This window comes from Saccopteryx bilineata, chromosome 8 (assembly GCF_036850765.1).
Source record: "Saccopteryx bilineata isolate mSacBil1 chromosome 8, mSacBil1_pri_phased_curated, whole genome shotgun sequence".
NCBI classification, from domain to species: domain Eukaryota; kingdom Metazoa; phylum Chordata; class Mammalia; order Chiroptera; family Emballonuridae; genus Saccopteryx; species Saccopteryx bilineata.
The window spans coordinates 49,429,316-49,446,503 of NC_089497.1; the positions used below are offsets into that span (position 1 = coordinate 49,429,316).

The 17,188-nt window shown below is 38.8% G+C and overlaps 1 protein-coding gene across 4 annotated transcripts in view; it reads right to left on the reverse strand.

The window, feature by feature from the left end:
- GSK3B (glycogen synthase kinase 3 beta) overlaps positions 1-17,188 on the reverse strand; it is a 218,908-nt gene that overhangs the window by 84,896 nt on the left and 116,824 nt on the right. For all 4 annotated transcript variants that reach the window (XM_066241852.1, XM_066241851.1, XM_066241850.1 and 1 more), the window contains one exon: positions 108-218. In XM_066241852.1, the coding sequence (XP_066097949.1) occupies positions 108-218 (111 nt within the window). The remainder of the gene's footprint in view (positions 1-107; positions 219-17,188) is intronic.

Genomic DNA, 17,188 nt, shown 5'->3' on the forward strand with positions numbered 1-17,188 from the left:
CTCTAGCAATACCTACTTTGCAGTAATATAATTACAACATACCTAGCCTTCTCCCTGGCTCACAGTAAGTACTTTATAAAATGGGAAATTGCTCCATTTTTACATACCTTGACATAGATCACAGGAAGTGTCTGTTTGGCTCGACTATAGTGTCTGGCAACTCTGTATACTGTTTCCGGAACATAGTCCAGCACCAGATTAAGATAGACCTCATCTTTCTGAAAAAGTTTATTAAAAACAAACAAACAAACAAACAAAAAAACAAGATTAGAAACTAGTCTTTAAATATTCAAGTTAGAGTAAATGCTCTATACATTCACTTATTCAGATTAAAAATTAACACATTCAAGTGTTCAATTCAGAATATAACCATAATAATAAAAGCAATCTGCCACAACTTTTCAATACTGTTAAGATTCCTAATAATATTCCAACTATTATTTATGTAAGATGATTTTTTTTTTAGGTTAGATGATTTTAAAGTATATCACCTATCACACAATTTCCTATTTTCTACTTTGAGAATCAATGCTCTCAGTTTCTATCAGGAAAGGTGCCACAGCAGTGAGTACTGAATTGGGAGTTAAACAGTCCGTTTCTAGCCCTGGCTCCACTGCTAAATTATGTGTGCAAGACACTTAAATCTCTCTAGGCTTCAGTGTCTTCAACTATAATATGAAAATTTGAACTAGATGTTCTTCAAATTCTCTCTAACATCTACAAAAAAGATTTTATGGTTATTTGATAAGTCTATAATTAGTAGAACCACTTGGTCTTCTATAATTAACTGAAAGAAAAAGAATAACTTATAAGGCAGCAAGTTACCATACTCACAGGTTTATTGCAGGCCACATGTTTAAATATCCATTTTCAGCAGCATAAAGACACCAATCCAAGATCATTGGAGAGAAAGAAGGGAATTCCAACTAAGTACCAAGTAGGAAAGAGGAACAGAGTGCTACCCTTACCCTGAACATGTGAATAATATCATAAGTAAACTAAAGCAGAAAACAACTGAGAATCACTGAGTGGGAAAATATGCAGGTAAATAAACTTTCACAACTTTCCCAATCTGAAATCATCTTACCTACCAAACAAGTAAAGAATTTCAATTTTCAGCATTTACTATTTTTAGTAGCCATTGCAGAGAAAGTAAGCGTGCAGGTATAAAAGAGATGCTATCTAAGCTGAGTATGAAAAAAGCATATTCAAGATGTGGGGTCAAAGAGTACAAGAGAGCTCAGAAAACGGTTAAGTGAGACAGCATACCACTGGCCCTACCACCTTTTCACTATCCTTACTCTTTCATGTCCTCCTCTCTTCTCTTTCATATCCAGCTTAAATTCCATGGTCTACCGCTACCCTCACTCTCTAACACAGGGGTCAGTAAATAAGTAAAGGCATGCTGCCTGTTTTTATAAAGTCTTGTAGGAACACAGTGATGCTCATTCACTTAAGTATGGTCTATGACTACTTCTGAGCTACAATGGCAGGCTTGAGTAGTTGTGACAGAGACTGTATAAGCTGCAAAACCAAAAGTATTTACTATATGGCCCTTTATGAAAAGTTTTCCCAGTTCATTCTAGTACACCATACTTGTTTGATAAAGTACAACCCTGGTTAAATCCACCTTTCCACACATTCCCTACCTGTACCCAAGAGATAAACATGGCTACAAACCTAAAGTTGTGCTGACTGAATTTCTTGAAGATGAATTTAATGTAAGACCAATCAGCCCAGTAACAACATCACATTTGCCTAGTTTATTCACCTTTTCAAACTACTTAATTTCTCCCCTTCAATCTCCAAAACCTCATCTTCCATTCTCACCTTCAGCTGATAACCTGGCTTGTACCACTGCATGTGCCCACCTACCAGCATCTATCCTCATATGCTTCTCTGGGAGAGAAGCTGACCAAGACCCTTTCTAAGGCAAACCCTGATACTTGTTTAAAAAAGAAAAAAGAAGATACTATTCTGTTTTTCCTATTTAGTCATTACTTCAGTAATTTTCCTGTCTTTTTCCATCAATTATTGTCTCTCTGTGGGAACACTACAATCAGTATACAAAATTGCTGTTATTTCTCCCATCATTAAAAAAGCCCCTAACTGTGCTTCCAAGATATCAGCAGCGGAGCCTGCTCTGCTGTTGGGCTGGCGGTGACACAGGGAGCCGCAAGCCAGCAGGTCCCAGGAGCGCCACTGGAGTGCTGGATGGAGGCTTTCTCTGTCTTCTCTGACATTTCCAATTTTAGACAATGCCTCTCTGCTTCCCCAGGACCCCAGAGAGCCTTCATGATCTGGAAGAAGACAGCCTGAACCTAGACTTCACAGTTCAGGATGCTGCAGAAGCTGTTGGAGTAGCCCTGCATGCTGGCCCTGCTCGTGGGCTCCCAACTGGACATCATGATGTACTTGTCACTGGGGGGGGGGGGGTGCTTCCAAAGCCTCAGTGCCCTATTTGGCCAAGAGCAGTCTATAGTAACCACAGTCACCTGTCTGCAGCCTCTGCTGTTGCTCCAGGTGGCCCTCTAGCTCCTCAAGGCCTGCACTACTATCCAGAAATATCTCCTCTCTTAGTGAGTCCCGTGTCTGTGTCCTTCAGCCCAGTGCCATCGCTGGCAGCTAGACTGTGGAGAGGAATCCCTGGGTGGAAGCGGGGGGCCAGTACCACCCTTAAGGGTGTGAGCCCACTCCTGAATAGCTATCATGGTGCCGCACTGAGCCTGGGAATATCGCCTGTGCCTGCTGCTCCACCACCTGCACCCCTTCCTATAGCACCAGCAGCTTGCTTATGGTATCTATGTCATCTATTAGAATGGAAATGGAACATTTAACAAAGCAAAGCTGCTGAATGTTGGAGTCTGGGAGGCCATGTGATAAAGAGTGGACTGCCCTCTTTGCATGATATGGACCTCCTGTCATATGATCACAATCTGTATGTGTGTGACACCCAGGGACCCTGGCATGTTGCTGTCACCATGAACAAGTTTTTTTGGTTTTGTTCTTGTTTTTTACAGGGTCAGAGAGAGAGAGAGAGTCAGAGAGAGGGACAGAAGGGACAGACAGGAACGCAGAGAGATGAGAAGCATCAATCAAAAGTTTTTCATTGCGAGACCTTAGTTGTTTATTGATTGTTTTCTCATATGTGCCTTGACCGTGGGCCTTCAGCAGACCGAGTAACCCCTTGCTCAAGCCAGCGACCTTGGCTCCAAGCTGGTGAGCTTTTGCTCAAACCAGATGAGCCCACGCTCAAGCTGGCAACCTCAGGGTCTCGAACCTGGGTCCTCTGCATCCCAGTTCGACGCTCCATCCACTGCGCCACTGCCTGGTCAGGCACCATGAACAAGTTTGGATACAGCCTACCATACCTCCAGTACTTTGGAGGGGTCTCGGTGCTCACTCCTGACCAGTATCTAAAGACAAATGGCTTCCCCTATGAATACTAGAGCTGGGGTGGTAAGACTGACAACACTGCTACCAGGGTACGGTTGCTTGGCATGAAGATCTCTTGCCCCTCCTCTGTGAGACATGATAGATGGTGAAACATCGAGGAGACAAGGGCAGCAAGGAAAACTCCCACAGATTTGACCTCCTAGTCTGTACCCAGAATTCCTAGACATAAAATGGGATGAACTCACTAACATACTGACCGCTGGCTTGAGAGCTAGGCTCTCCTACAGCAACATCACAGCAGACATTGGAACTGACCCTAGGAGACCCTAGATTCCCTCTAGTCCCCATTCCCTACATGGCTCCTCTGAGGCCTTCTGTCAAGAGATGCTGCAGCACAGGCCCCCAGCCAGGCTTGGCCTTCAGCCTACTACCAGCCAGAGCCCTCCTCGGTTCACACTGAATCCTCCTTCCTGCCTATTTTAACCATGAAACTGACCAGAGGGGTTGTATTTGCCTACCCTCAGCCCCTCACTGCTCTTAGAGGGGTGTGGGGGAACCAGTTAGTGCTGTGCTGGGGGCACAGGACTCCTCATTGCTGGACTGGAGCTGAGCTCCTCCAGACCTGGGGGATCTCTCTTTCTAGGGGCACTTTCCCGAGCTTATGACTGTGAATCCCTGATGTCATGATTTTATGAGATGACTCTTGGGAGTCCCCTGTCCCCTGAGTAGGAGCAGGGCTGGACCCCAAGGCCCTTCCTCTTCCATGGAGAGAAGAGTGATCTGGCTTCTCCCGGGACCTCTGAATATTTATTCTATTTATGGTTTCCAGGATGCATATTGCTGAAGTGAGCCTCTCTCTGGGCACTTTCCGCCGGTACTGAGTAGTTTCCTCTCCTGGACCTGGCTCAGGGGGCTGGGATTAATTACCACCTTATTTTCAGGACCTCTTTAAGAGCAAGATGCCTCAAGAGAGGTATCTACACTTACTTTCTCCAATACCTGTTATCATCTCATTCTCTCTAAAACTTACTCCACTGAATTTTTACCACCTCTGCTCCACCAGAATTGTAAATCAAGATCAATAATATCTCGTTGCTGAACCCAATGTCAATATTTAATCATCACCTCCCTTCTACTTGGCTTAGCTCTACCATTTGACATAGTTCATCATGTTCCCTTCTTTGAAATACCCGCTTCACAAAGGTTCTAGAACACTATACTCTTCTGGTTTTCATCCTACCTTATAGACTATTCTTCTTATTCTTCATTTCTGGTTCCTTCTATTTCTCTTATTTCCTAAGAAATGGAGGATCCCAGGATTCAGTTATCAGATCTCTGTTTTTGTATAAGTTCCCTCCCTGATGATTTCATCCAGTCTAATGGCTCAATACTACTGGTGATTCCCAATATTAAGGTGACTAACATATTTACAATGAAAAGGAGGACAAAAATAAATTAAGAAAACAATATCATAAATAAAAGACATTTTATTCATTGCAACAATACACTATAACAGGGGTCCCCAAACTTTTTACTCAAGGGGCCAGTTCACTGTCCCTCAGACTGTTGGAGGACGGACTATAAAAAAAACTATGAACAAATCCCTATGCACACTGCACATATCTTATTTTAAAGTAAAAAAACAAAATGGGAACAAATACAATATTTAAAATAAAGAACAAGTAAATTTCAATCAACAAACTGACCAGTATTTCAATGGGAACTATGCTCCTCTCACTGACCACCAATGAAAGAGGTGCCCCTTCCGGAAGTGCGGCAGGGGCCGGATAAATGGCCTCAGGGGGCCACATGCGGCCCGCGGGTCGTAGTTTGGGGACCCCTGAACTATAATATGATAAATGCATAATAAAAACATTTGTAATATTTTATATTGGAATTATGCTTACATGCCTATTAATTTTTAATAGTAATTGTAAGAAAAAAGTATTCATTTAGATACAAATACATCACATGCAATGGATGGACTCTGCATCGATCAAATATGGACGTTTAAAGATTCGTCTTCCAATATCAAAAAGGAGGACATGTAGGAAGACACTTTTCAAGGGAAGTCGGAACTTACAAAAGAAGTACTGTCCTCCCTAAAGGAGGACGACTGGTCACCTTACCAATATACCAGTGGTTCCACCTTTAAAATTTATCCCGATCCAACTACTTCTTTTCACTTTCAAGGCTACAACCCTGGTCTTAGTGACCAGGGTGATAACCTCTCACCTAAATTATTGCAACATATTCCTAATTTCCCTGTTTCTACCTTTCCTAGTATCAGCAAAATATAAATTATATTGTCTCTCCCATGCCACCTCATTAAGATTTATTCTTAAATGGTCTACAAGGTCTTACAGTTGCATTTCCTTATTTACCTGTCTACTTCTTTACTCCACTGCTCCCTCATTTCTAGCAACAATAGCTTTCTGCTGTTTTGGTTTTTTTTCTCTCTTTTTTTTTTTTTTTTGGTATTTTTCTGAAGCTGGAAACGGGGAGAGACAGTCAGACAGACTCCCACATGCACCCGACCGGGATCCACCCAGCACGCCCACCAGGGGGCGATGCTCTGCCCCTCTGGGGCGACGCTCTGCCAGGACCAGAGCCACTCCAGCACCTGGGGCAGGAGCCAAGGAGCCATCCCCAGCGCCCGGGCCATCTTTGCTCCAATGGAGCCTTGGCTGCGGGAGGGGAAGAGAGAGACAGAGAGGAAGGAGAGGGGGAGGGGTGGAGAAGCAGATGGGCACCTCTCTTGTGTGCCCTGGCCGGGAATCGAACCCGGGACTTTTGCACGCCAGGCCGACGCTCTACCACTGAGCAAACCGGCCAGGGTGCTGTTTTTTTTTTTTTTTAATACATCTGGCAGGGTTTCACATTCAGGGTCCTTGTACTGATTAGTCCTTCAGCCTGGAACGTTCTACCCTCAAGATATACATACCGCTTATTTGTCTCAAGTCCTTCAAATCTTTGTTCAAGTGTTAATTTCCCTAATCACACCATTTAAAATTGTAACCCTTTTGTCCACCCCCACATTCCCATCCAGCATTCTCCACTTCATGTCTTTCCCATTCTACTCAGCATTTTATAACCACATAGTTTACTTTTTATTGTCTGAGTCCCCTTACTAGACTAAGCTCTGTGAGGAAAAATATTTTTGTCTATCTGTTCACTGCTCTATCCCTACCGAGAACTGTGCCTAGCATATAACAGATACTCAGCAAATATTTGCTGAATAAATTTAAGTTCAGGGGCAATGGATATTATTAAAAAATTAGGATGACAGTTGTACAGATATATTTTAACTCAAAAAGAACTGTTTAAAAATGGGTATGAAGAGTGGGAATACTGGGAAGATGAGAATGAAAACTGAACAGCTGGAAACCTATATGAATCCGAGGCCTAGACCAGAGCAGAGGCAGTAAGAACTTCAAAAAAACGGAGGTGGGAGGAAGTGGGTATATTGGCTGATTAAACATGAGAACAAATTGAACCTGAGAAACAATTAAGTTGGGATTAATTGAACAGTCTCTAAATTTGGACAATTAGGCCAGTAATGAACATAGGGAGAGCATGGAGAACAAAAAATATGAGAGGAAAAGTCTGTTGAACATTTATTTAATGAATCTCAAAACATTTTAGGCTGCTATGTTCCACAGGGTGGTTGGAACCACAGTTAAGCCAAAACTTGTAAAATAAGAGGAGAATATACTTAAGAGATTTAGGCTATTGCCAAAACTATGAGAACAGACTCACTCACCTAAGAAGAGAGTGTACAATAGAGATTGGGGAAAAGACTTGAGCATAGAATCCTAAAAACATAATAAACTTAAGCAATAGATGGCATCAAGAGTATAACTCAGAGAAGACTACGAAAGAACTAAGAGGCATAAAAAAGCAAGGAAAAACTAGCATCAAGACACCCAAAGCTGAAATTTCAATGGCAAGGTGAATACGGACTGAAAAGACTGTTGGATCTGGTACATCACTGTCTATCTGATGGCAGGTGAGAAACAGGAGGCAGATAAAATTTAGTTTGTTCTTACAAACCTCCTCCCCCCTTGTAGTGAAAGTAAGAAAAGAGCTGAGAGCTAATATCTGGAGGGGAAGCAAAGTTAAAGAAAAATTGTTGATGTACTTTCTGTTTGTATTTTTTGATGGCTAAAAAAGACCCAGATTTATTTGTACGCTGAATGGATAAGAATCAAGTTATAAAAAAAAAAAGGATAATTGAGAAAGATTCTAGAACATCACAGGAAGAGGGGAACAAGAACATACAGTGTAGCGATTAAGAGGCAAAGTTAGTAGGTGTCCCAATTCTTCTATAAGTTACGTGACCACAAGCAAGTTACTTAAACTCTCTAAGCCTCAGTTTCCTGTAAAATAATGCTAATAATGGTATCTACTTGTACTTTAAAAGACTTCTTAGGATTATAAGAATCTATATATGCTGTACAATGTTCTTTAAGCATGTTATCTGGCACAATTAAAAACTCAAATTTTAACTATTATCATTTTTAGAAAGAAACAATACCACTTGATTTTTTTTATCTTCATGTACATCTAAAATAAGTGATTAGGTGCTAAGGAGAATTTTAAGTAAAATGAGTGAATGTCCGATAACCTTATTTTTTCTAAAGAGATGAGGTCATATGTAAAACTAAAGGTAGCGAGCACCTGACCAGGCAGTGGTGCAGTGGATAGAGCGTCGGACTAGGATGTGGAAGACCCAGGTTCGAGACCCCGAGGTCGCCAGCTTGAGCGTGGGCTCATCTGGTTTGAAAAAAGCTCACCAGCTTGGACCCAACCAAGATCCCTGGCTTAAGCAAGGGGTTACTCAGTCTGCTGAAGGCCCACAGTCAAAGCACATATGAGAAAGCAATCAATGAACAACTAAGTTGTCACAACAAAAAACTGGTGATTGATGCTTCTCATCTCTCTCCACTGTCCCTGTCTATCCCTCTCTCTGACTCTGTCTCTGTAAAACATAAACAACAACAAAAAAACACTAAAGGTAGCAATATTAAAGTTGAAGATTTGTCCTATAATTTCAGAGATCAAGATTTAGACAAAAATCTGTTTCAAGTGGAGCTGCAGTCCAATAAAGAAAATAAATAGAATGTTAAACAGGTGTCAAAGGATTGCTATGTTAAGTAGACTGCAAAGGATTGAATCTTAGCCTTTAGAAAAGTAATTAACACAGATGTTGAAGCTATCCTTGTAACTACTACTTGATTATAAGGTTTCTTGATTTTAACAAATCATTTGACAAAATTAACCATGATATATTTATGAATAACCCAGAGATGTGTACAACTGTACCACAATTTAATTCATTTGCTAAACAATCATAACAAAAGTGAAGAATAGAAAGATTTAAATAATGAATGCCATAGTCAAGGAAGGGTTCTAGTTGTAGGAATACAAGCTCTGTCCTTCACTTGTCCTAATCTATATTTTCATAAATGATTTCATTTATTAGGGGTTGCAAAAGTAAAAGTCTTCAATGGCTAAGCAATAAACAAATGTGTGAAACCAAATGTGTAAGGCAGTAAGGGACAGTGGTTTGTAAAGCAGACAGTTTAAGACTTAACTAAAACCATTTTAATTCAAAAATATATATTAACAGAATGTGCTATTCAAATAACACGTATCAGAGAGGAAATCAGGCAGTCAGTTTACAATTTCTGAATTCAACACAACTACCTAAGATTGACACAAACCTAAGTAAAAATGGCTTAAAATGTAAAAACAAGTAATTTAAAGAACTTTAATAGTCTGGAATGCTAAGCCAAACTCATAATATTGATATATAATTTAACAAAAATAAATATAAAACCCTACAATTAAAATCAAAGTATCAATTTATTACGTAGGATGATAGATTAAGACTTAATAGTAATTCATCTAGAAAATGATAGGTGTCTGACAAGGTGGTGGCACAGTGGATAGAGTGCTGGACTGGCACACAGAGGACCCAGCTTCGAAACCCTGATGTTGTCAGCTTAAGCACGAGATCATTCGACTTGGGCGCAGGGTCACTGGCTTGAGCATGAGATCATAGACATGACCCCATGGTCACTGGCTTGAGCCCAAAGGTCGCTCGCTTGAAGCCCAAGGTCGCTGGCTTGAACAAGGCATCACTCTGCTGCAGCCCCCACCTCACTCCCATCAAGGCACATATGAGAAAGCAATCAATGAACAACTAAGGTGCAGCAACAAAGAACTAATGCTTATCTCTCTCCCTTCCTGTCTGTCTGCCCCTATCTGTCCCTCTGTTTCTCTCTCACATACACACACAAAAAAGACAGGTATAACTGAACAGACCTCAAAAGAAATCAACACTGAGGTGCAGTAAATGAAAAACTTAATGCAATATTAGGTTCTAGTAGAAATACTGTGTTCATGTCAATAAAGACAATTCCACTCTACTTCATAAAGTTCAGGCTTCATTTGACACACTGATGGTATTCATCTTTAGGCAGGACCATATATTTTATTCATGATATTAACAAAGTGTAACACATCAAAGAAAGGTTAATGAAACCATGCCTACTATAGGTCGAATGTTCTAACTGACCACACTATGAGAAATATGGGGGTTCAAATTATATTTGGACTAGTATTTTGCAGATTAACATCAGCCTGTCTTTTTGTTCAAATAAATTTTGGCTATTCAAACCATTACTCATCAAAAACTTGCAATTTCTTTAGAATCATAAAAAAGGTCTGTCCATTTTGTAGACAAGGTGCAAATATAAATATCCCTTTGTCACTTAAAAGCTGTCATTTGTCTTATTTTCTGAGACACTGGTGGTGTCTCATTATACTTAAAGGCACTGTGAACTATCCTTCACTTCATGGTTTTGTGTTTTTATTTAAATCAAATCCACTTTTTTAAAAAAAATCTATTTGGATGGCGCTGGAGTAGGCGGACATACCAACATCCACCTCCCAGAACCAAAGTGGATTACAAACTAATTTTAAGAACTATCATCTGGAAAAACCAACTTTGGACTAAACTAAGAGGACTCTTCAACCAAGGAACACTGAAGAAGCCACACCGAGACTGGCAGAGGAGAACAGAAGCTCCATTTCCACACATGCTGCAGATGGCTTTTCCAGTCTTCCTGAATCATTACCAGCTAGAAGCAGCGGTCATTGGGACTTGGACGTGAGCTGCAAAGTATAGAATGGTGACAACAATTCCAGTGCCATGCGGACTTTTCCTGGATGTGAACTTTTCCTGGACTCCTGCTCCTTGTGACAGCTCCTAACAGACTGAACTGGGGTTGGGTTGCATTTTTCAGGGATTTGGCATGGTGTTGGGGCCAACTTGGACTTGGTGAACATGTTAAGGACAGTACTCTTTTATGGATTCTTGCTGTATTGGCCAAGAGTTTGCTTAAAGGCTTTAATCACTGTAAAAAAAATTAGAAGACTAGATAAAGAAGATGTGGCACATATACACCATGGTATACTATTCCGCCATAAGAAATGATGAGATCGGATCACTTACAACAAAATGGTGGGATCTTAATAACATTATACGGAGTGAAATAAGTAAATCAGAAAAAACCAAGAACTGCATGATTCCATACATTGGTGGGACATAAAAATGAAACTAAGAGACATGGACAAGAGTGTGGTGGTTACGGGGGGCCAGGGGAGGGAAGAAGGGAGGGGGGTGGGAGAGGGGCACAAAGAAAACTAGATAGAAGGTGACGGAGGACAATCTGACTTTGGGTGATGGGTATGCAACAGAATTGAATGACAAGATAATCTAGACATGTTTTCTTTGAATATATGTACCCTGATTTATTGATGTCACCCCATTAAAATAAAAATTTATTTATAAAAAAATCTATTTGGGTTCTAAAACCAAAATATAAAACCAACCAGTAATACTATCACCATTCCTGATTTGAAATAAATGGACTCCAACAACATTATGCTCTTAAAATGTTTTTGTTAAACTTACAGATGTTCTGCTGAAAATTAAACAGTCACAGGAATAACTGTGAGTGAAGAGTAACCACCCATCATCACAGCAGAGGAAATACTAACATTTTTACTTTCCTAAAGTAATTTTGTTTGTGGAGATTTGTGCAAAAGAAATTCATGAGACTGGGAAAGCTAATATTTCGAGATTAAAAAAGGACCAGGATTCAGCATTTCTATCACTTATAATTATCTGAAATATCTCAGGTCTGCTGTTTTCTTAATGTAATCTCTCTTTGGGTTACCAACAGAATGACTCAATACTCACATATTAGCTGTAGATTTTAAAAGTCAAATACAAAATATATAAAAGTATCATTTAAATAGGCATGCTGACAACAGTCTACTAAAGTAATAAGAAAATAGTAATTTCAAAGAACATTATTAGGCTACTAATAAATTTGCTAAGGAGTCAACTGCTACAAACCCTTTAAAAAGAATCCTTAGTATATAGTGTATCTTATTCAGAAATCTTAAAAAAATTACATGTTGTACAATTTAAGGAAGGTTTCTCTTACTGGTTCGATTTTCCTAGCTATCACTTTTATTAATAAACCACTCTCTAACTGCTGATAACCACTCCTCTATGAACTCCACTCTAAACCTTATTCACCTAGAATGAAATTTAAACAAAATTCTGATCACACCTAGCAACAAACTCAATGGATACCTCCCATCCTACATTTGAAAAACAGATCCTACTGCAATTTTAAATAGAATCACGCTATAATTCTCAAGATTTGATGGGATACAAAGCAGCGTTATCTGAGAACAGTAATAAGACACAAAATACCATGGCACTCAGTACTCCTCAGAATTGGGTTAGGGAACTTGGACTAGGCAAAAATACTTTAAAAATAAATGCCTTCTCTGATGGATGTACCAGGTTGGCTAGAGCTAGGAATAATATTAATACTAATAGTAAAGTGGGTGTGAATTAGGAAAAAGAACTATTTTTTTGCTTGGGAGAGTGGAGGAGGTACTAGGGGGAAAAGATGAGTACCTAGAATACACCTGATTATAGCAATCTTCATCCTTATCTCACAATCTCACACCTCAAACAAAATAAGTATCAAAATTTCTATAGTTTAAAAAAAACCTGTAAATGTACCAGACAAAAACATGAGTGTTTGCAAATCTTGGAGGACAAAATATCTAAGTTATTAAGGAAAACAATGTCAATTTGATAACATAAAAATGTAAAACCTTTGTACTACTTAAAAAAGAAAACAACAATAACAAAAAAAAACAAAGTTAGCCTCACCAGTAGTGGGGTAGTGGAGAGAGCACCAAACTGGGATGCTAAGGTCCCAGGTTCAAACCTCAATGTGACCAGCTTCAGCATGGGATCATCAACATGGATCCCATGGTCACTGGTTAGAAGCCCAAGGTCACTGGCTTGGCTTGAGTGCCCTGGTCAAGTACATATGAGCAGCAATCAATGAACAACTAAAGTGGCATAACTTAGTAGATGATTCTCATCTCTCTCTCCCCCCCAAAAAATTTAAGAATAAGTTGGCTAAAAAAAAATTATTTTTGCTTATATGACAAAGGGCTAATTTGTTTTGTTTAAAATACAAATAGCTTTTAGAAGACAATAAAAAAAAAGACTAACATTCCAATTAAAAAAATGAAAAGAGGCATGAGCAGATAGATGGTTATACAAATGGCTAACAAAAATGTCAAAAGATGATCAACTTCATTCATAATTAAAGAAATGTAAAAAACAATAAACCACAAATTCTCACCTATCAAATGGAAAAATAAAATTCAATCTGAGAAAAACTAAGTATTGGAACAGGGTCATGGTGCAATACGCACCATAACACATTTTTGGTGAAAGCCCAGACTGCAACATTGTGGAAAGTCAAAGGGCTAATATAGTCATCCTAAAGTGAAGACATACAGACACCTAATTTGACTCAACAATACCAGTTCTAGGATTAAATCTATAACAACAATTATCTGTATGTAAATGTGTGTGCACATGCACAAAGATGGTTGAAGATTTGTGAAGAATAAAAAGCTAAAAATAATCTACATGCAAGAAAGTAAAGACATACTCAAAAACAAAACAAGCCTGACCAGGCAGTAGAGCAGTGGATAGAGCATCAGACTGAAACACGAAGGACCCAGGTTCAAAACCCAGAGGTCGCTGGCTTGACTGTGGGTTCATCTGGTTTGAGCAAGGCTCACCAGCTTGAGCTCAAGGTTGCAGGCTTGAGCAAGGGGTCACTCAGTCTGCTGTAGCTCCCCTCCCCGTCAAGGCACATATGAGAAGGCAATCAATGAGAACTAAGGTGCCGCAACAAAGAATTAATGCTTCTCATCTCCCTTCCTGTCTGTCTGTCCTATCTGTGTCTCTCTCTGTCTCTCATACACACATAAAAAAGGTAATATTAATGGGGGTATGTCAAAGGGACACAGAAGCTAACTGAAAAGACCTCTCAATGGCCAAAGCTAGAACAGTGTAATCAATAAAATAAGATAGTGTTAGATTATAAACCAAAGCATAAAATAAACACACACAAGTCCAAACTAACATAAATGATTAAATAGATTAACAAACAAGGGAAAAGAAACAATCTCTCATGCAAAAGAAAAACAATTGATGTAGCCACTCTGCCCTTAAGAAGGAACATAACTCCTTCCTTCTCCAGTGTGAACTGTGCATAGTGACTATCTTCAAATGCAGCATGGAAAGGGGGTAAAAAAAAAGTAACTTTAGAGTAGAGAACACCTATAAATAATAGGTCAGAAAGATGATCAAGATTAATATAATGGTCACAAATCATGTTGATAGTGTGTACTTTGATACGATGTGATGAAAACAGACTCTGCAGTCCTTTTTCAAATAACCTAAAGCCCCAGTTTATTACAAGATAAGTGTCAGACAAAATTCCAATAGTGAGGCATCTACCTGGCATTCTTCAAAAAACTATCAAGGTCACTGAAAACAAACAAAGTCTGTAAAATCGCTACAGCCAAGATGAGCCTAAGAGACACAATAACATAACAATTGATAGCGCAAATTGGATCGTGAAAGAGAAAGAAGACATTAGGTAAAAACTAAGAAAATCTATATCAACTATGGGTTTTAGTTAATAATAATGTATCACTATTGGTTCACTAATTGTAATGTACCATATTAATATATGATGTTAACAATATGGAAAACTAGGTGCAGCGTCTATGCATATAAACATAAAAAGCCATATTGTTATATTATTGGGACAGAGGATGAGCATGTTCCAAAATAGTATTTGTTATTATATTGACATATATGTGGCTCATATATGCACAAAGGAAATTTATCTTTATGAAGGGATGTGGGGATTTAGGGGATAGAGTAAAAAATATTTTACATTTATCTATTGCCCTTCTGTGTTATTTCCATTTTTTTTACAATATGCATGCAATAATATTTGTTTCACAAAATATTAAAATAACATAAAAACAAAGTTGTTAACTGACATTCAAAAGAAAACTCCTAAATTCACATTTCCAAGCAGATTATAGTTAACGTCTATCTTATCTGCTATAACACTGATAATTTATAAAGAAGTCTTGATAATTCATTCACCTCAAGAGTTTTGCATGACCTATCCATTCACACTCCACTGAATATGTCAGCATTTCATCAGTAAAAATTCTATACAGATAATGAATATGCCACTTTAATAGAAATCAACCTAAAATTTTAAGGAAGACACAAAAATTGGGGTTATTTAGGCAACCTCTTTATTTCAGTGAATACAGTTCCCTGCTATCAGTGATTCCCTGCTATCAATTCCCTATCAGTAAAAGAGTGAGAGAGAAAAGGAAAAGGAGGAATTGAACTGTATTTTCTAAGCTTGAACATGTGCTGTAGTTCCCCCTTATCCATGCTTTCACTTTCTGTAGTTTTAGTCACCCAGGGTCAACTGTGGTCCAAAATATTAAATGGCAAATTCCAGAAATAAACAACTACAAGTTTTAAACTGCCTGTCGTTCTGAGTAACATGATGAAATCTTGTGCTGTCCTACTCGATCCTATCCAGGATGTAAGTAATCCCTTCTTTCCAGAGTATCCATGCTATATATGCTACCTGCCTGTTAGTCACTTAGTAGATTTCTCAGTTATTTGATCATTTGATCTACTGTCACAGTAGCCCAGTGCTTGTGTTAAAGCAGGGGTCCTCAAACTGCGGCCCCCTGAGGCCATTTATCCGGCCCCCACCGCACTTCCGGAAGGGGCACCTCTTTCATTGGTGGTCAGTGAGAGGAGCATAGTTCCCATTGAAATACTGGTCAGTTTGTTGATTGAAATTTACTTGTTCTTTATTTTAAATATTGTATTTGTTTCCTTTTTTTTTTTACTTTAAAATAAGATATGTGCAGTGTGCATAGGGATTTGTTCATAGGTTTTTTTATAGTCCGGCCCTCCAACAGTCTGAGGGACAGTGAACTGGCCCCCTGTGTAAAAAGTTTGGGGACCCCTGTGTTAAAGTAACCCTTATTTTACTTAATAGCTCCAAAGCACAAGAGTGGTGATGCTGGCAATTTGAATATGCCAAAGAGAAGCAGTACAGTGCCTCATTTAAATGAAAAGTTATGTATGCAGAGGGGAAAACACAGGAGTATACAGAGGTTTTGGTGGTATCTGCAGTTTCACACATTCAGTGGGGGTCTTGAAACAAATGCCTGCAGATAATGGGAAACTACTATGTCTAGTTAGCTATAATTTTGCATAGCATTTACACACACGCACCACACTTCTATAGCTTGAAGTTTAATTTAATTAAAAACATAAAGTATGCCTGACCTGTGGTGGCACAGTGGATAAAGCGTCGACCTGGAACGCTGACGTCACTGGTTCAAAACCCTGGGCTTGCCTAGTCAAGGCACATATGGGAGTTGAGGCTCCTGCTCCTCCCCCCCCTTCCTTTCTCTCTCTCTCTCTCTCTTTCTTTCCTATCTCTCTAAAAATGAATAAAATCTAAAAAAAAATTTTTTTAAACATAAAGTCCTTTTTATATAGGGAGGTTGACCTTCACCCAAATAATCACTTATGAACCCACTTCTAATTGCTCACCCTCAACTCCTACTACTGTCCCCACATTCTTACTTTATATATGAGAAATTCCAAAATACCTGTAACTCTTCCCAACAGACTATGCTGCTCAACTCCGCCAAGCCTTTCAAGCACCCTTTACTTTGAACTTGATACACACCTACGCTGTGCTATTTATCTAAATAATCTCTATTTAGCCTTTAAACCCCTAGATAAGCATCACCTTTATGTATTTCTCTATTGACCCACTGGGTAATTTATTACTCTTCTCTATACTACATCTGTTCATAGCACATAAAACTGTGACTCCATGTATCAATCTGTAATATATTTCTTTTCTTGTCCCTCTCAAACTCAAGTAGACTGACCTTACATTTTGTTTTTACTTAAAACACTACACAGTGCCTGTACACTGAAATTAACCTTAAGAATGAAGAAAAAACGATTGGAAAGAACCCAAACTTTATAGTTGAAGAATCTACATTTGAAAGTGGCTTCTGTGGTTACTAGTAAGACAACATTGAGCAAATTCTTTAATCATACCAGACTTCAATTTTCTCAATGGTAAAACTTACAAAATAATATTGCTTATGTTGTAGCACTGATGATTAAATGAGAAGAACACATAAAATACACAAAAAAAGCACTTTATAAATCACAAGATTTTAAAAGAAAATTAAATATTTTTATTCATAAGATATAATGTCTAGTTAATTAAAAGAATATCTAAGAATT